This window comes from Amblyomma americanum, chromosome 1, assembly GCF_052857255.1.
Source record: "Amblyomma americanum isolate KBUSLIRL-KWMA chromosome 1, ASM5285725v1, whole genome shotgun sequence".
Lineage (NCBI taxonomy): Eukaryota > Metazoa > Arthropoda > Arachnida > Ixodida > Ixodidae > Amblyomma > Amblyomma americanum.
In genome coordinates, this window is record NC_135497.1 from 351,675,564 (window position 1) to 351,696,293 (window position 20,730).

Here is a 20,730-nt window from a genome sequence, read left to right on the forward strand (position 1 = left end):
TTGAGGGCCGGACAGGCGTGGCATGCCACCTCGTCACTTTCTACCCCAGCAGGCATCGAAGAATGGTAGCGCCTGCATTCTTGTTTGGCACTTTCTCTCGGTGCGTTACCTAGAGGAAAAATTGGCGCTGCAATAGCTCATACACACACAACAAAAAACACCCAAATGGGAGTAAATGGCTTCTCCTCTAGCGCGCAACTAAAGGAGGTTTTATTTGCTCCATATAAATGTAGCATTTTATTTACTCTTATACGAGGGAGGTATCTAGGAGTACAAGGGAGTAGTATTTTTACCACCCACAGAAATGGAACCCAAAAATGGCGTCATGTTTATTTGTCCTCAGTCTTACCGCAGTGCGAGCGGCGGAAACGGACAGGTAACTGCGGGAGCCGCCTGCAACCCAGCTTGGGAAACTGTTTTGCCCTAATGTGACCCCGCGTCACGCGTTCTTTTCGCCGTCTGCAAGCCCAGCGGCGGCGTAGTCGTCTGCTTGTCATCCGCTTTTGCTTTACGAGCTCGTTTGGTTGCGTGTGATCGTAGATTAAGCGATGTAATTTTAGAATAAACAGTTCACAGTTGAAAAGGGGTCTTAGAGCAGTCTTCGCAGTCATGCACCATGCTGTAGGTGACTAAAAAACCATAGCAGAATAAGTTGGAAATGAGAACAGCGCCGAACGTAATTCGGTATGACACTGTTTGCCTTCATCTTCACGTCTTTAAAGCTTGGTTTCTTAGCATGACTGAGGAAAATGTAGCCTCACCAGCTCAATCAAGAGCTCGGCGTTGAAACTATGCTCTGTCACAGTTCTATGTTGATGGAACACACTCTGCTTCAACGCATAGCGCGAAACACACCGAAAAAAAAAAATATCTGCTGTGGGAACGAGGCCTAAGCGGGAGCTCTAACGGGATGGCGACACTAACAAAGAAAGGTCAGGCATGGTTAAAGCGCTGCAGGCTTCGCAGGAGCAGTTCAATTACGTAGCTTACTGTAGCGGAAAACGGCGACAAGCCGATATCTTGTACCGTGGCAGGCGCCCGTAAAGGATCATAAGTGAGGAGAGATCCATCGACGATAGGAACCAAGGGGTCGTCACTCACCGCCTTATCAGACCAGAAGCAGACGAGACGCTAGGTGGCGGGGCGGATGGCACAAAATGGTGTTTTTTTTTTTTTTACTCCATTTGCGACTTGGGGCGCATTGAGACCAAGACACTCCGTTTCAAAATGGAAGTTATAAGGAGGAGAATCCCCCTTTATGCCACGTTATCCAGTGCAGGGAGCAAAATGTCATTTAGCACATGTATACTCCATATTGATGGCGTAAATGTTTCCGCATATGGAGTTTAAATTGTGACGCCAACCATTTAAACTCCCAATTAACTGGGTTGATTCTTGTTTACAGTGCACCATGGAGAGACACAGGAATGCCGGGAATGTGAGGTTTCGTATTTGACTTGGCTATTGCTCGGCACAAAACGTGGATGCAGCCGTAACAATGCCATTCTTCACGTGGAAAACCTCCAAAAAATGGTGTGAAAGTTTCCGCGTTACCCAAACTCTGAACTTTTCACTTGCGTTAAGTTAAATGTAGTGAAAAACGCAGTATGAAAACAGCTCAACCTGCGCACAGGGGAGAGCATCGAGATGAAGCTACGGATTTCGAGGCAGAACCCACGTTTTCGGCCCCGCAACAGTCGAGCCAAATAGGAAACCTCATCTTCACGGCATTCCCGCGGTGGGTGAAGTGCTCTTTAAGGAACTCGCATAGACAGTGGCGCCACCTTTAACTCTTGGTAGTTTTGAGAAACATTATATGACATACGGGAGGAGGTGGGGAAGCGGGAGCTTAAGGGGGGAGTGGCCGGGGTTTTGAGGTTGAAAGAGAAACAAGGAGTGCCTGGAGCGGATAATGGTGGCGATTTCTCGACGTGTTCTACGTTGTGCGCCTTCTGCGACCCGCCAGCCGGCTAGTCGACCGCCAGAAAGGGTGTTAGCAAGCTTGTGTACCTCTCATACACGCCTTCACACCAGGGAGCAAAATAATGGGCTGAAGATCCGCAGTCGGGGTGTGTCTATGGACGTCGACAGGTCAAGGCGACGGGCAACGAAGGGCACAGGCGCACGGTCGAGGCGTTTCGGCACCTAGGTGGTGTTGATTGGTGCCGACCATCGACGTGTAGTCATGGAGGTGGCGTTTCTGAAAAACGTAAAAGCTGAAACATGTTGCCACATAGCTGTGGGCCTCACCCTTTTCCCTCGTTTTTTTTTTCCACGGTCGGCGCCTGCCTATTGCTCCGAAAATAGCGTGCCCGGAGCGCTGCTGCTTCTGGGCTCTCTCAGAGCAAATAGTGGCTGTCCGAAGGGCGTTTCCTGCCTTGCGTTCGCAGGTCGTGTCGCTGCCGACTCGCCCCGCGTAACAGCTGGCCCGAAGCACGAGCACGCGCGCGGGAGCGAATCGCACATTCGAACAGCCCACTGTGCGACTCGGAAGCAGACGCGGCGCTGCTGGCAAGACGTAAAACGAACAGCTGTTTGCGCCATGAACAAAGCAGCGCGCCTGCCCCGGGAGCAAAAGAAAGAATATGACCTGTTTAAAGGCTTTAATTAGCAGTCAGTGTGCTGGAAGCTGCGCTGAAGAATATAAAAGAAATGTTTTGTTAGCGTTCGACGGCCCTACAACCGAGCCCACATTTACGACGTAATCCGCGGACTCGCCTTGGGCCCTGTCTACATGAACCCGATAGAATCGAGTAGAGTTTGCTTGTCGGGTAAAAAACCAGTTGCCGGGTTCATGTAGACGCTGTCGGGTCGAGTAAAATAAGCGGCAGAGCGAGTCGAGTTAACTCGCCTGCAGGGGGTAGGCTAACTCGCCTGACCCGCCTTTCCAAAAACCATGTATACGCAGTCGGGTCAGGGAGTCGGTAACAGGGAACTCTGGGAAAGATTTCGGTCATGTGATCAGTCGACCAAAATGGCAGCCGCCGTCGGCCCCCGCGCTGTTTCCACCCGAGCTTCTTGGACCGACCGGGAAGTGGAATGTTTTCTGGGGCTAATAAATGAAAAAAAAAAAGTGAGCGAGGAGCTGGACAGCAGACGGCAGCGCAACCAAGATGTGTTCAAAATCTGCAGACCGAAATGGCAAATCTCGGCTACCACTGGACGTGACAGCAGTTGCGGAACTTCTGGAAGAATTTGAAGAAGCGATTCACGGCCGTGAGTATAAACATTCCCTCACCCGAATTTCGACACCCATACGGAATGATTCGACGTTGCAGCACAATTCTGTCTTGTGTGACAGGAACGGTTGGAGCAAGAGAGAAGTGGAGCTGCACCGTCGGCTTGGAAGTGGCATGACCACATGAGCGCGCTGCGGGAACCCGCGGACCAAAAACAGGAACCGGAAACTTGCACGATAACTGCGAACCTCCACGCTAGGCGCCGCTGCGATACTTACGCGCTTGAACAGAGTTCATGTAGACACCAATCGGGGCGAGTCAGAGGCGAGTCACCTAGCTCGACGCTGACTCTACCCGGTCCTGTCGGGTTCATGTAGACAGGATTACCCGTCTAAGCAGTGTGGCTACAGTTCGCTTTACCGCGAAAGCTTGCTGGAATCGAAAAGTGGTGCTCACTGTCACGAGGGCCTGATTAGCGCCGCTCGTCACTAAGGCCTCCAGTTTTTCGGGTCGCCGTGCTAGACAAAAGAATCGGATCTGCGCCTTATTTTACTCTCTTGCCGCGCCTGAAAGTGGGACCCAAAACAAAGTACGCCTGCCTATTCTAAACCCTACGATACAGCGTCCGCCGCAGTGTGCTGTAGCCCAAAATGGCGTATTCCAATCGGCGATCCGGAGCAAGTTTTCTTGCTCCGCGAAGCAGAAGAGCGTGTTTCAGTGGGCGATTTTGATTCAGGTCTTCAGTTCTGATTGCATCGCGACGGTATGTTCTCGAGACTTCGTAGAAGTCTTGCTCCTTCACGGGTTCGGAGAGCTGCTCCGGATCGCCGATTGGAATACGCCAGACAAAAATTCTACTCTCACGTGTGTCCTCTGTAGGACCATTCCCGTATATTTAGTACGGCGACCAAGTCCTGGTCATTGCTGCCTTGACCGAAATCGTTTGTTTTCCGCACACGTAAGTCTCACAAAGCCCCTGGCTCGATCACACGATAGATTTAGCATTGTGGAGACATTCTAGCGTAGACGTATACCGGTTTACCGGGCGCCTCCTGCGCACGCGCAGTGCCAAGGGCGGGGCCACTGCGCATGCGCAGCCAGTGTCCGGTAATCCGCCGTAAAGCAGCGGCGGTCGCGGTTTGGTATCAATCGCACCCTTCCGTGCGTAGACAGAAATCGTTATGCGCACCCTTTTTGCCCGGCGGAATTTCACATACTTGACAGCATGTACCTTGTACCCTTTCTCCTTCGTGGTGCTTTCCTGTAGGTTGTTTACTTTGTCTGGATGGATGGATGGATGGATACGGCTGAACCCTTTACATCGGGCGGTGGCTCAAGCCACCTAGCCATGTCTTGTGAAATTTTACTCCTGTCTTGCTTTTACTCCTGTCGCGCTCCGCTCGCGCCATCTGTGGACGTTGTCGCGAAGCTTATGGCGCCCGGCAGCCGGGAGGTCTCGGGGATGCCGGAATCCGGCTGCGTGGTTTTGCGCTGCTTTGCTGCTTGAATTTCCGACCTTTTTGTAAACCTCATTGGAAATTTCGTGTCGTCCCTAGTGAATTTTGAAACCTGTGCTTTACTGAGTCTCGCCGAATACGGCACGTAAGTTTTGATTTCAAGGTAAAGAACAAACGCGATGAACTCCTCTTCTCCCTCGCCGTCCGGTCCGCCTTGGTTTCGCCGTTTCGCGCTTTCCCTCGCTCCACCTTTCCCTCCCACTCTTTCTTGTTCCATCTAATTCCATCTTGCGCTCTAGCGCCACCTATGACCGTTATTTGTAACATTCGCAGTTACCGCGGCGGTCAAACTTCAAACATGAAAGATGGAAATGCGGCAGTGGTCACTGCAGCACCCACCCGAGCAGTTTTGTGTATGCCAAATGATCTTAAAGGGATAGTGAGGAGAACTATATCTATTCTATTTTATTAGCAAAATCTGATAGTTCGGCATTTCATGACTTTGTTGCTACTTGTCCGGGAGCGAAAGATGTATTTATTTCTAAGAAATTTGGATTCGAAGCTGAAAAAGTTTTTCCCGTCGCTCCGATTCACACTCGGCGCCCTCTTATGACTTCATAGGATGGAGTGACGTTGAACGTGGCATAAACCGCAGACTCCGTGATTTTTGGAGGGTAGCGTCAAGCAGCAGCCAAAATGCAAGCTACCGCTGCCGCATGTTAAAGTGTCTATCGGGAGTCGCTACCGTCGCTTCGTTTACGTTTGCACCGGCGTCTTGCCAGCGTTACGATGGATCCCGTTCCCGAACCCGACAGCGAAGTTCTCGCAAAAACTCCGGCCTGCATTTCAGTTACCTCAGCCCCACAGAGCGTGCAATGCTTTTGAGGAGCACGGCTAGGTTAGGCGCTGGCGGGTCGTTTCCCTCTTCCGCCGTGAGCAGCCGTTGCTAATATAATGTAACCCCAGTGTGGGGAATCGCGGGGACATAGTCGGCGCGTCGCGCGCATCAGAGGCTGTCCGAGGCTCTGGGGCCAATGGATTGTGATTCCTTGAACGGCGCCGTTGCACGGTGCAGCAAGCGGCGTCGAGGAGGTTTCCCACGGTTGCAAGGGCCAGTTTTTTTTTTTTTGCCACAAAAGACGGATAGATGCTCAAAGGAGATCGCATTTAAAGTTGGCGGCTTGAAAGTAAAGCCGACGCACGACGCTTCAACTGGTTCCGCGTGTTTCCGGCGGTGCGGGGTCCACTGGATCCGGCTCTCTCGCCCACTTGCATGTACTTTCAGATGTGTGCTGTAAATGGATTAAATTAGCCGAGAGCTCGAATAGAACAGCTCCGCCCAACTGCTGAAGCTATTGAATGGAGGCGCAAACAAACGAGTTGGAGGAGAGCAGAGTCACGGTCTCGGCAGGTTCCAAATCTTTTTCTTAACTGTCTTGTATCTTGTCTTCCGTCCCTAATAAACGATTTTCGTTAAGTAGTTCAAAGTTGACTGGCACAACCAGGAACGTTTCGCTGGGTGATTGTACGAAGACACAAGTGCTCTTTATACTGCTAACTGCCTTGTACGACCGCCTACCATCATGCCATCATAGTTTTTCATCGACCGTGGCGATCATCTGACCAGCCTAAACAGGCTCCTTGCAAAGGTTGTTAACTAGCACTTGAAGCGGCACTTGGAGTTCCTCTGCTGTTCGGCACTTGTAAATCGAGGCGCGTCACAAACAAAACCGCGGGGCACGTAAAGCGCATGGACGCGATGCGCCATGACAAACCGAAACTCTCCTGGCCGCCTGTAGCGCCGCCAAGCATCTGTTTTCTTTGTTTCCAACATTCAGGTTGTCTTTTGTCTGTCTTCCTTGTGTGATAAAAGTGCACTATTGGTTTCAAAACAAAACTTACTTCAATATTAAACCGCGCAACCTTCGTCAGCCTCAGAGATTCGTGGTGTCCATGCAGGAAGGAAAATTCCGCCAAGGTGGCATCTCTTGTCCTATGACGTCATCACACTTGTACTTGCGAGATTGGCCTGTGGCGGCGATACCTGTATATTGATTCTGGGTTTTTTCTACCTTACAAGAGCTTTGTTTTCAGTAAAAGTGGCGTTTTTGTGATCAGGAGCTGGTATTCTATCGATACAAGCCAACTTCAATTACTCCTCAGTGTCCCTTTAAGATGAGAGCCTTATGGGCCGGAGCCGTTGCGCTATAGCTCACTGTGCCGAGGCTTTTCTTTTTATAAAGGTGATTCTTTGAACGTGTTCTTTCTGGGCATGAGTATCCGCACAACTGATTAAAGTAGTTTTTATTACAAGCAGTTAAGGAAACACCTAAAGCTTTCAGGCATGTAAATTTAATTCAAAAGCACAAATTATTGCAATTGGTGGCATTGAGTGATTTGAAAATATGTCCAGCGGTTGTGTGATGATAGATTAGTGAAGGTTACAACTTCGGTGTATTCTAATAGTGTTCCAATAAAGGGATAACCATATCACTTGAATGAATTTTGTGTTTTAATTGCTTAGTATATCCTTACTGTTTGTCTAATGACTTTAATTATTTTTGTAGTCAGTCTTATGCTTGCAGGCAATGTTTCATCAATGTTTTATGATTACCTAACCAAGAATGTATTTAATTGATTTCGTGGCCACAGCAGTGGCTCAGTGGTTATGATGTTCAGCTGCTGACCCGAAGGGCATGGGTTCAATCAACACCCTCTAAATACTTTCTTCAGGCCTCTCCAGGCCCTCCTTTCCACACGCGCTACGTCACGCCAAGTGTCCGGTCAGGCTGCTCACCAAGCGCGGCTCCGCTCCGCTCGGTTGTCTCCCTCGATGTGCTCGCGCTTGCCCGGGCAAGCACAGACACGAACGCAGTCTTGCAGTGAGCGTCTAGCTGCTGCTTGAGTCTTTCAGCCTGGCGTTGGGTGCATTTCCGTTCGCTCCTCGCACGGCTGTGTCTGTTTCGTGTGGCCGTTTCTTGTGTGGCGTGCGTACCTGTGCTAGCGCACGAATGGGAAACTGATTGCCTGCCGTGTAGCGAGTGCAACTTCGTGAAACATGGGCCGGTGCTGTGTTCCCGGGTGCCGCGGGAACTACCAGAATGGTCCCAAAGTACGTGTTTATTGCTTCCCAAGAGACGAAGTACGAAGAAAAGCCTGGTTGCGAGCCATTCCACGGAAGGATTTCACACCTACAGAGCATTCGAGGGTAAGACTCTGAAATATTGCTTAATAGGCGCTGGTAATTATCTTAGTTGTGAGCTGTCGCTCCCGGAAAGGCATGCTGTCTTTGTAGGCAATGATATCACTTCTTACACTTATGTATGAATTGTCCAGGAAGCATTTAGTTCTGTGGATGTGCATAAGGCTTGTGTAAAAGCTGTGTAAATATGTAAAAGCTGTTCACTATTCAGACTCTTTTTACTTAATGTTTTAGGCAATGGAGAGTCATGGCGAATGGCCTTGCTTCATTTTCTCGTGCAGGTGTGTGAACTGCACTTCCACGCAGGCGACTTCATTACGACGTTGTCACACCAAGATGAACTGACAGGGAAAATAATAGAGGTGAAGCGTGACAGGCTACAGTTGAAGATTGATGCTGCGCCTTCTGTTTTTCCAAACTGCCCAAAATACTTGTCCTCAACGCCTGGACGGAGTGAATCGCCAGAGACGAAAAAAGCAAGAAGGGAAAACGCTGCTTTGCAGGAGGCTATGAGGAAGTCACTTCAGTCTAATGAGCTTGAACAGAAAAGAAACAAAGTTTCATCTTACGAGGAGTTCAAATCTAAGTTGCCTGGAATCTGCAACACGAAATTCTGGACCGTTTCTGTCGATGAGCAGTGCGTTAGGTTCCTTCTCATCGAGAATGATCCTTCACCTAATGTGAAATGCGCCTTGGTAGTTCTCCCTGATCTGTCACTTTCTGTTTTCTTGAATGGAGTGAAGCTTCTGTCGCTTCCTTCAGGCAGGATTCTGCCAGCTCAAGTATGCGACACCTCCAGCCTGTCCTTGCTGCTAGAAGAACTCGAGATAGGCTTGCATAATATACCTGAGGTGACGAAAGAGTCGAAACATACTAAAGTATTGCAGTTTGTCGGTTCACTGCTTGCAGACCTCATTGAGGACAGTGATACGACGAAAGAACAGTCTTCTTTGCTGAAATTTCTGGTTGAGCAGATAGAGCTTCTCCTCGCGAAACAGCATGTGTATAGCGCAGAGCTGCTGGTATTCGCCAGTATTTTGAATTCAATTTCTCCTCACGCATATCACTTCACAAGAGCTGCATCAAGAATCATTCTGCCCCATCCTTCCACACTGCGCCGTGTTTGCTCAAATTACAAAGCTGACCCTCTTGTGGAGCAAAATCAACCGCACTGTCTCTCCTACATCCGAGAACGAGTCAAATCAATGAAAGACCACGAGAAGACAGTGACCCTGATGATCGATGAGATCCACATAAAACCATACTTCGACTACAAAGGGGGCACAATAGTAGGATCGTCGGTTCATTCAACGGAACCAGCAACAACAGCCCATGTGTTCATGGTACAATCACTCCTTTCTGCAAACAAGGACGTCATTCACATATTACCTGTGAGCAAACTGAGCGCAGAAATTTTGCACGAGCATGCTAAGAACATAATCATTAATGTTGAGAAAATGGGGCTCAAAATTATCGCTGTGATAACGGACAACAATGCTCTGAACCGCAAGATGATGTCGTTATTTGCTACAAGTCCTCAGGTGAGCATTGTCTATCCCCATCCAGCCGATAACGCTCGCCCTCTTTTCTACGTGGTCGATCCTGTGCATCTCTTGAAGTGCATTAGGAACAATTGGATTAACCAGAAAAACCCTGGAACATGCCTCTATTTCCCTGAAATGGACTTGAGTGGAGCAATGCCCGAGGGGCCTCCTCGTATGAAAGCTGCTTCTTTCGCAGCTGTGCGGCAGCTTTATTCTTCAGAGAAGACGTCGCTTGTGAAGGCTGCTTACAGACTGAACGCAAAAGCCGTGAATCCAACCTCAATGGAGCGGCAAAATGTAAAGCTCGCTCTCGACGTCATTAATCAGTTTGTTTCAAATGCCCTCAGGACACATGGTTCCGCGTTCAAGATTCCTCAAGCTGAGTCGACTGCTCTTTTCATTGACGTTATCCTCACATGGTGGCAAATAGTCAATGTTAAGACCCCTTGCAAAGGCCAGAGGCTAAGGGACAGCATGCAAGACCCTGTAAGGTCTGTTGATGACACACAGTTAGCTTTCCTGAGCGGCGTTGTGGACTGGTTGGACGCTTGGGCAAGAATAAACATCACCAGTGGCTCGCTGACGAAAGAGACTCACAGTGCTTTGCGACTGACATGCTATTCTCTGGTAGAACTCTCGCGCTACTGCTTAGAAGAACTTCACTTCAAGTACGTACTGCTGGGCAAATTTCAGACGGATGCGCTAGAAGACCGGTTCGGCCGTTACCGCCAGCTGGCAGGATCACAGTACCACATTTCCGTGCGTCAGCTCTACGAATGTGAGAAGAAGCTTCGTCTTCAAAAACTTTTGACATTTCCACGCGAGGAAACAGAGTTTGAAGACGTAAGTGAGGATCTTGTCCCATGCAACTTTTCTGTGGCTGTCAGCGACGACGATATTACACACGCCCACTCTGACATGGATGCTATTGTCTACATTGCAGGATACGCTGCTCATGCTGCTTTAAAGAAGCTTTCATGTTCTGCTTGCTTCAGCACATTGGTGATTGAAAATCGAGAGATCGAAGCGGAAAATACTGCCATGATAGCTAACCTGTCGAGAGGAGGGCTGAAGTTTCCCCAGCCATGCACAGTTCACATGGTACTGATGACTAAACTAGTTGCAGAGAAGTTGTCTTTTGGAGCAACCGCGGGAGATTTTCTCTCCTGTAGAAATCAACGTGGTGTCGTGATTTCACAGACGATTTCCCTCCTGGACGAACACGACATTGAGACATGTGAAAATGGCCACACTGCACAAACTCTCCTGCGCTTGGTAGTACGCGTTGCAACCAACGTTGTTCTAAACAACTTTTGCAAACTAAGAAATGATGCCATACAAGACAATGCGCAGCAGAAGGCCGCAGCCCGGAAAGCAGCAACGCTTAAGAAGAAGTAAGTTTTATTCCCAAGCAATAAAAATGCTTTGCGCACACTTCATTGCTGGTGTCTCGTCGTTTTTTATTGTAAGGGTCAGATTAGCTGTACAAATACTCAACAGCGCAACATTATTGTGAGTGTCATTATTGCTGTGTGTGAAAGCTTTAAGCAAAACACAATACAGAATAAAACTAACACAATGCGCAGTAGACGGTGTTTTTTTTTTCAATGTTCACGAACTTCTACTTTAACAACTAGATATACGCATGTGCGGTCTGTGCGGATGGATTTTACCGCACGGCAGACATCATGTACGTGATAGAACCTAATAATTAGATGATTAATTGAAATTAACTAATCAATTTTTTATTATAATGACCAATAATGCGAAATTGGCGGCCGTATGCTAAATTGTTTATTATAAAAAACTGTATTAGCAGCTCGAACTTTCTTGACAATAAGGTGTTCTGCAATAAAAAAAATATATAAAGCAGATAAAATGATAGCCTAAGGCGCGCACAAACTAGCGAATTTCTTTTCTGCAGCAACGACAAAAATGAAAATGAAGGAATCACTTATAAGGCAGCTACGTACGGCAGTACCCGAATAGTGCAGACGGGCGCGGCGCGCTGAAATCGCGGAGCGCGGGGCCTGCACGGTCCCTTGGCGTGACGTCACGCGGCCGGTGGAGAGGCCTTAGCATTGAGAGGGTGTTGGTTCAATCCCGGTCGCGGAGGTCAACTTTCGATGGAGGCAAAATTCTAGAGGCCCATGTACTGTGCGATGTCAGTGCACATTAAAAGAACCCCAAGTGGTCGAAATATCCAGAACCCTTCACTAAAGCGTCCCTAATAGCCTGAGTTGCTTTGGGACATTAAACCCCCATAAACCATAAACCAATTTAATTGAGTTCACTAAACCACTGCAACACAGTCCACTGGTAGTACTGGCATTGAATTTTTAGCAGAGAATACTACACAGCATAGCTGTAGGAATGGGCCCATGCCCATTCCTGTTGCTTAATTTGCTCTGTAGTATTTTTGAGTGTACGAAGCACCAACTGCCAGCTTATTTCTTTGTTTACTCTGTCATCAGTATTTGCAATATATAAGTAATTAGTGGAAGAAAGAATGCCAGCCAGTATAGTTTACCTTTGTCATTTACACCTAAATGATAACATGAAAAAAAAAATTTGGTAGAGACACTTAAGACTGCTTAAGTGTGGGACTGCAGAAACATTACTGTAGTGGGGTGTGTTGTTTTTGTGTAATGTTTGTACATGCATTAAAGCTCTTTTCTACAAGTTTATGAAAGCCACAGTGTCATACAGAGTTCCGGCTGGTGTCCACGCGTGTATGACACCACCCAGAACACTATACGACTAACATTGCATAAGAGTTTCGATATGAAAGTCTGGGAAGGCATACAATTGAAGGTGTATATGTCATCAGTTTGAATCCCTGTCGCAAGATAGCCTCCAACTTGACTAGCACATGTAAGCTATATCCAACGAGAAATGGTATGACACCACCGGGAACACTGTGTGACAAATAGTTGCGTCGAAATTTCGGTATGAATGTTGGGAAAACTGGTGCCACATGGAGGTCGGCTTGTAGGGAGCATATATAGAACAATGACATGTATAGGATTGCCTGAGGTGGTTGTGCTCTGCTTGCTGTGTGGGTCATATGGCCACTTGATGACATCACCCTATTTTTGTTTGCATTGCTAGAATTTTCTGTACCATCTGCTGGTACCAACACATACACACGCTTGTGGTACGTGTGTGTAATAATGGGAGTTATTGATACCTTAAACCTTTATACTTAGCATCACAAATTCTTAGCACAACAAATACATGCATATCAAATACCAAAAATATCTAACATGACATACATACTTCTTACACATGAAGGTTTGGCACAGATTTCAGTAATATGTTCTCAGCAAGCAGCAGTTCCTAATCGAAATGCTTGGCATCATTGCAATAAAGTCATGTGAAGCAAAGGTGGTGTGCATAATGACACCCTACCTAGCGTTCAATGAATCATAATTTCTCACCTTGTGGGAATTGTTACTGGAAGAAATGGGGCAATATTTTTGGCATAAAAATTACTTGCACTCCGAGCCCTTGAAAATTGCCTGCGTCGTAACCAGATGTCAGGAAGCCTTTCTTTGTGTTAATACCTTGATTTCTGGCTTCTCACAAATTCTCACTGTGATGTGCTGCAATAAAGAACTTTTTAAATTAATTAGTGAAATTTTTTTATCACATCACCCTGAAATTTCCTGTTTTCCCATAGTAAGGAAAGAGTTAACCAAGTAACAGCCTTTAGCTCTTGAACATGGAACTTCTTGGTCTGCACGGGCGTTTGATGTAGCAGAGGAATGCCTCAAACACACAACAGCTGTAACCCAACATTTGCCACCGTCTGACCACGCCTCTGGCTTCCATGCTTTGTGAACTTTCTCCTTCAACTGAGTGTAACTCTTACTCAGCAGCCAACTAGTGGTGTTGTGCATGTCAAAGATACTGACCTTTCTCAGTTAAAACTGCATTTCTAAAGTTTATTCCAGCAGACGTTTATTCCCCCCCCCCTCCCCCCCTATTTAAACTGAGAAGTCCAACCCCTAGCTAGCTATATGACATGGAGTAGAGGAGGGCTAATTTAGAGTTTCTGTCTGACAGTAATTCAATTTCTCTCATTTCCTGCCATTCTTGTGACACTGCTCTAAATTAGCTTTTTTCACAAGCTCACGGAAGAAAAATTACTATAGTGAAGATGCACTGCTCATTGAGGAAGGAAAATTAAACCTGGGAGCATGGCCAGCCAGCCTTTGCAAGCCAGCCTCTTCATAAGCTGCTCCTTTCACTGAATATGACAATGTAACATCTGGTGGTAGTAAAAACTGGACACAACACAAAATGTTCCATGTTGTGTCTTCATTGCGCTCATATCCTGCATTACTGCATTACTGTGCTGCTGTGCCCAGTCATGTCACAACACCAAGGTTTGATCCTTCCCGTTGCTGTTGCTCTCCTCTCTGCTATGAATCTTTGCTTTGGCTATGGCCACACTGAAGTTACACACTCTCTCCCCACATGCCTTCCTCAGATGAGATATCCTTATACGCACTCTTGTTTGTTGTGTGTGGCATGCTTTGACGAATAATTGTCACATGGTGGCAAAGTTCCTTCAAAGTTCTATGGCAAGGTTTTGTGGTGCTGCTTCTTAATTATCCCTTTCTTCGTGGCACTGCGTGCTGCTGTCAGTGCATATTTTGCTACCTTTGCAGTAAATACATACTTTTCTTATAGCATGAGAAAGTTGTCTCAGTATACTGAGTATGTAGCCATCAGTAGAGACCATATTGAGAGGTAACATGTATTTTTTGTCAAGAAGGTGTGAAGCTAGCATTTTTACCATACATCAGGCTACCTGCATAATTTGGGTCAATGCAAATGCACATGGCACTAGCAAAGCTAGGTCTGTTGTTAGTGCTTAACTTAGGCAATTTGTGCAGAAGAAGCCAACAGCCAAAAGCAAAGGTGCACAGAAATATTACTATTATTAATCAGTTTTTGTCTGGTTTGCAAATTAGAAAAAAAACAACAGTGCACTGGTGTAGGGAGCTGAACCCACAACCATTGCATGTCACTTAAAATTTAGTTCATTTGAGGCGGCAGTCTGTTTATCCAGGCCAATTAAAATTGCTTTGTCTTTGACTAAAGTCTCTGACTAAACGACGTGAAAAATATTGTCCATTATACTTGCACGTCTTGGTATAAGTACCAGTCATGTAGTCATGTCTGTTGTAATCGGCATGGGCTGCATTAAAATGCATTTTCCAACGTGGTGAATTATTCTGTTTTAAGCCAAAAACCACTGACTGTAGAATGAACAAAGTTTAAGTGAGATAAGGCATTACTTTAAATGCATTCAACTGCTGGGCACGTGCAAAAAGGTCATAATAAAGCTTTGGCAGTAACATTTTGATAGAGGTGAAGTGCGAAAATGCCCCTGTACTGTAGCCACCGCGGTGGCTCAGTGGCTATGACGCTCGGCTGCTGACCTGAAAGACGCAAGTTCGATCCCGGCCCGTGGCAGTGAAATTCTAGAGACCCGTGTACTGTGCAATGTCAGTGCGTGTTCAATAACCCCAGGTGGCCTAAATTATATACTGGGCCCTCCACTATGGTGTCCGTTCTTCATAGCCCATATGTCATTTTGTAATGTTAGGCCCCACATACCACTACCATTGCTTTAAATGTTCTTTTGGTTTCACCTTTTGATCATACTCATTTTGCCTTGTCCCTAAATCTAGCATGGAAGTTGAGCGTTTTGTATGCTTTCGGTATTACCAGACTATAAATTAGTCACCTGTGTGTGTCTTTACAGCTGGATACTGACAGCCCTCACCCTTGAGGCATAATTGAATGTAGGAATTGATTACATGCATGATTTAAATTTTGAATTGTTTCATGTGGGGGCACTTGTAGAGTATTGTTTGTACCAATTTTTTACAGGCACTCAGCAGCTGCTGGCATGTACCCAATGCCCCCGATGGCTTCCGGGGGCTTCAGGGGAGGCAGCAGCTACGCACCACCTTTGCCAAGGCTGAACCCTCCTCTGTTGCCTCCAAGCATCATGCCACACGGCCTACACCCGGCTCTAGTCACTCCGGGCCCCAAGCAAGAACTCTCTTCCCCTCTTCCTGACACAAGGTATTCATTCACAGACATGCTGTATCCATCTGATGTAGCCTGCCAAATTGCATTTTTCTTGTCAGAAACCTGCAGAGCCACTTTTTCAAGGCCCAAGTAGGCAAATGCTCATTTTTCACTAGTATGCATTGCGAGTTTTTTTTTTTTTTTTTCAGAGCTTGTGTTGCATAGCATGTATGTGGATGAATCGGCAATATCCAGTTTCAGCCAGTCTTGTGGGACACAATTTTTTTGGTGGTTGGAGAAATTGCATGGCTTTCAATTTAGTCATCCTGTGAAAATTTTGTACTGTGTGAATGAAGATGTATTTTTTTCCATACTGTAACCCGTCCGGGTGTAAAGCCTTCGGGCACTGTGTGGTAATGTCTGAATAAAGAAGAAAGAATTAGCAGATGCCTGCTTTAGGTCAGATGGAAATAGATCTGATCATAAGAGGACTTGTGCTGAATGATTTATTTACACTGAAATAGAACAATGCAGGCATAATGATGTTCTTCATCATGAACTAATCACGCTCGCAACCTGTACACATTTCTTATTGTATAAATAGTTTGTGTATATTACCTCTCCTATTATCCTCTCTTCCTGTCCCCTCACCTCTTTCATTTCATTTCTCCATTCTTCCTGCCATCCTTTATTTCCCAGTTGAAAATAGTAGCTACATGATTGGCTTTGGGCTTGTCATTATGTATTGTAACTGTTGCCAGGAACAGCTGGTCTTTTTGTATTACCTCTGAAGGCATTTTATGAGGTATTTGCTTTTTGCCTCATAGTGCAGAGCTCCTATGTATTGATTACAATATAGGATTGCACAGCCAGCAGTACCTTTAGCACTGTCTTGTGATAGCCACCTACGGCATTGGTGCACATAGGCTGTGCAAACTGGGTGACAGGAGTGAGCTGCAAGCATGTTCATTTTTTCAGCGACTAGGAGCACACATATTACTCATTGGTTTTATCACTACACTGGCCAATAACGTTCATGAAAAATATATTGTCACTGATAACTGTAAATCTTAATCTCAGCATGCCTTACCTAAAATATCACTTCAAAAAGAGCAGCATTTTCTTTGAAAAGATGGACATGCTCATGTCTCATCACAAATGCCAACGTCTTGCTGTGTGTGCATCTGACCTTGCCACCATGAGACTGTGCTGGAGGCATCATTGTTGTGCTCCTATCAGCAGATTGATGCTGTATATGAACATAAATGTTTGGCTTTTTTTAAATGCCATTTTCATATTATGAGTTTCTCTTAGCTGCGTTTGTGTGTCACTTGAAAAAATATCAGCCCTTCTCAAGGGAACAATTGTCTTGACATAAAATTGCATCATGTTAGTTATATTGAATGTTTTTGTTTAGAATTCTGCTCATTGAATTTATTTTATTGTAGTGTTTTTTTACTGTACTGTTCTACTGCTGAGTATGAAGTTGTTCATTTGATCACAGCAACAGCAACGACATTTCAGTGGAGGCTAAATGCTGACATGTGCTCATGCACCGAGATTTTGCCTGAAAGTTTGTGGTTGTACACATGCAGTGTTGTAGCTCTACAGTAGGGCTTGGTTCTGTTGCTTCTGCCAATGCAGCATGGCCCCTACATTTCCCAGGCACCCTCTTGCCATGTACCACCCGCTGGACTCGTCCAAGTGCAACCAGGGGCGGCCAAGCTCACGTGGCGACCTTGTGAATGGCACAACAGCAGGTCTCAATGGTCATGGTGGAGGGCCACCTTCCAGCCAGCCAGCAGGCCACCCACCCAGTAACGGCAGTAGCAGCAGCAGCCAACCGCACCAACCACAGCAGCAGCAGCATAACGGCACGGAGAAGAAGCCCCAAAAGCCGACTAACCATGTCAAGAAGCCCCTCAATGCCTTCATGCTGTACATGAAGGAAATGCGTGCCAAGGTAGTCGCTGAGTGCACCCTCAAGGAGAGTGCGGCCATCAACCAGATACTCGGGAGAAGGGTGAGCCTCTAAATTATTTCATTGCGTGATGGTATAGCACCCTTGTCTTCGAAAACTCCCCTCAAAGGTTTCCCTCTTGAACAGAAATGCTTAACTCAGCAGAGTATAGCCACTGTTTCGCTGTAATGGAAACCAAAACAACCTGACAGGAACAAGTAAGCTATAAGTTTTTACCAGTCGTGGGTGGATTCCACACGGCAGTGTATGTGTGCACATCATTACAGAGAAAGAACGCACAACCAAAATTTGGTTTCAGTACTCCTTTACCAAAGATGTTTATCTGTTATATTCCAGCCTGCAGGGCACTTTTTGCTGATTACGCCTTGAAATTGAAACCGCACTGTTACTGGAATGATACACAATGTGTTGGTGAAGCAGAAGATAGTTGTTCTTTAGATATTTTGTCAATTCGTTGAATGGAACAGGCATAAAGTGTGCAAAACCATCTCTCTTTATTTATTTTTTGAAGTTTTGATGTTTATTCACCCTTTTAATACAGGAGAAAGGAGAAAAACAAGAGCTAAAGGCATAGCCTGACAAGGGCTCTTGCTTCATGCAGCAGTCACAGCAAACAGGATGCATATGTACACAAACATGTGTATGTAAACAGATATTTGTACACACATCTTGCATAAAAATCAGCATCACAGAAAAGCAGGCAGGACTAGGAACAAAACTTCTGAGTTCTACAGATACAAAACAACATATAAATATCTATACAGTCACACATTACCATAATAATTTTCTAATAACCACTTCCTCAGTAAACTGTTGGATATACACGAGCAGAAATCAATGCTACCTCCTAATTTGTTGGACAGAACAGGGACCTGGTAAATGACATATTGCATGCCAATATTAGTAGGGATCCTTGGTGTTTTTAAAGTCTCCTTGCACAGGCTGTACAGACTGTGTGACTTGGGCATAGTATTCTTATATAGTTTGTTTTATGTATTTTGCTAGTCTAAAATAGTTTGTTTTATTAGCTTTAAGTATTTCATTGTTAAAGGAACAGGGGATGCGTTCGTAAGCCTGGGGTCGACTTCAGTAATTTTCAAAAATTCTCAAGATCTTTTTGATGATGATTATGAACTTTTATGGCGCAAGGGCATCTATGGCCAAAGATCGCTATGGCACAAGGTATATTCGGTTTCTCAAGCTGGGGTCAAAGACCCATTTCCCAAACATTTCATCCTAAATGAGCCAAGCACCAGACCAGGGGAAAGCTTGTACCCATTGTATCACTGGTGGGCACCCGGCGGCACTGGGGATCGAACCCCGCTCCTCCCGCATGCGAGGCGGATGCTCAACCACTCGGCCACCGCTGTGGTTTCAAGATCTTTTTCTGTAGCATGTTAATCTGGTGTCGTTTTTGTTAGTCATCATTCTCCAGACTAGACTACAATATGATATTATTGAATAAAATAACGTGTAATATAACATTTTATTTAACCAAAGAGGTATCAGGTTACAAAGTTTATAGAGGCACCCAACAACTTTGCTCAGTTCTGTACATAACTTTTCCACGTGCGTTTCATGATAGATCGCTTTGAAACCACACTTCTGAAAACTTCTGAATAACAACTTGTTCTATTCTAATATTATTAAATTTTATAGTTGTGTTTCATACGTAGCCACAGTGATAATGAAACCAGATATTCATTAACCGTGAGTTCTAAAATTCGTAAGTGATGTGGATGCAAAAAACACGTTGGCATCATCAGCCTACATAGTTAAGTGAGGTGAGTTACGTATATCTGATGAATCATCACTGATTACTTTTTCTCGGTGATACATGAGTCTAGCAGAAGAGCTGTGCTTTCATCAAGTGCCTTTTCCAGCTGTAATTAGGCAGCTTCTGATTGTTTATTTTTTTTTAACCTGTTGGAAGCAGTAAGTTCACGTAAATCTAGAGCTGTTCATGTGGGAGGCTTAGGTATGTGATGTCACAAAGCTGCTCGTGGACTACGAGAAATGCCATAGGGGAGGCCATCAGATTAATTATGAGCCACTCACCTATCTGGGAGGTCTTATTCGATGCTTGAGACAGTCTCAAGAAACACAAGACATCATGACAAGCTCATTTTATACATTTTTTTTATAAATCAATGCTTCTTGCAAGGCTCCTTTTGTATGCATTCTTTCGATTAAGGGTGCACATTGGGCACAGTGTGTGTATTGTTTGTTAGTCATAAGGAATAGGTGTTGCTGGCCCTCTGTAATCCTAATCCATTGTGTTTTCAATGCCTAAAACTGCATTGTATGTGCTTTAGCCTAAGGCAAGCGTCTATACTGGTACTTCATTGCACACTGGGGAACCATTCTTGCTACTTGGGTTGGGTGGAACTTTTTTGCCATTTAATGCGTAACATTGCAGTTTGTGCTTATCGATCACAGTTACTGCAAATTTCACAGCATTGAATATGATTTGACACTTGTTGTGGTGACGCAGTGGCTGTATGGCATTCTGTTGTTGAGCAGGAGGTCAAAGTTTCGATGCTGAGAGCAAAAGCGACATTGGGGGCGGGTTGAAGCAAAAAAGAAATTACTGTGGATTTGGCCCCAGTAGTTGAAAATTAGCTTGGAATCCAGCATGCCTCATAACGCAAGTGTAGCTTTGGCATATATGGTGCACTAATTATTAATGTTAATTGATATTAATGAGTATAGATAAGAGAATAGGTGGTTAAAGACTATGTGATCACCTGTTTTGGCACTGCATATCAGAGGTCCTGTCATGAAAAAGGGCTTTACCATGTTGCATCTTGCACATTATTGTAATTACTAAGTTTTATTATTTATTATTTTGTCAATTATAATAGTTATAACTTATTTTTTATTAGTGAAAATACAGTTTCCTAGGTTGCTGGCCCTCTTGTTTTTGTACGCAGCATCTTCTTGCACGTGCTTATGTGTCTGTTGTCCCTTTACAACAGTGGCACAGCCTTTCCCGGGAGGAGCAGTCGAAATACTATGAGATGGCACGCAAGGAGCGGCAGATCCATATGCAGCTGTATCCTGGTTGGACAGCAAGAGATAATTATGCCATCAACAGCAAAAAGAAGAAACGCAAGAAGGACAAGAGCCAGGATGGAGGTGAGTGACCACCAGGAGCTCCTGTTGCTGGTTTAACCCATTGTTTATACATGGTAGCACTTAACATGACTTTGTGCTGTTACATATGAACAGGCAGTAAATATAACATTGTCTCTAGCATCTCTTCTACCATAGCCAAAAGTAGTTATAGGTAGGCAAATGTGTCCAGTACAGACTT

At 45.5% G+C, this 20,730-nt stretch overlaps 1 protein-coding gene across 2 annotated transcripts in view; it reads left to right on the forward strand.

The window, feature by feature from the left end:
• Nucleotides 1-20,730, forward strand: part of pan (transcription factor pangolin) — a 59,386-nt gene that overhangs the window by 17,140 nt on the left and 21,516 nt on the right. The window contains exons 3-5 of one of the 2 annotated variants that reach the window (XM_077649984.1): nt 15,290-15,487; nt 17,078-17,456; nt 20,393-20,552. In XM_077649984.1, the coding sequence (XP_077506110.1) occupies nt 15,290-15,487; nt 17,078-17,456; nt 20,393-20,552 (737 nt within the window). The remainder of the gene's footprint in view (nt 1-15,289; nt 15,488-17,077; nt 17,457-20,392; nt 20,553-20,730) is intronic. The other variant, XM_077649985.1, reaches the window with a different exon arrangement.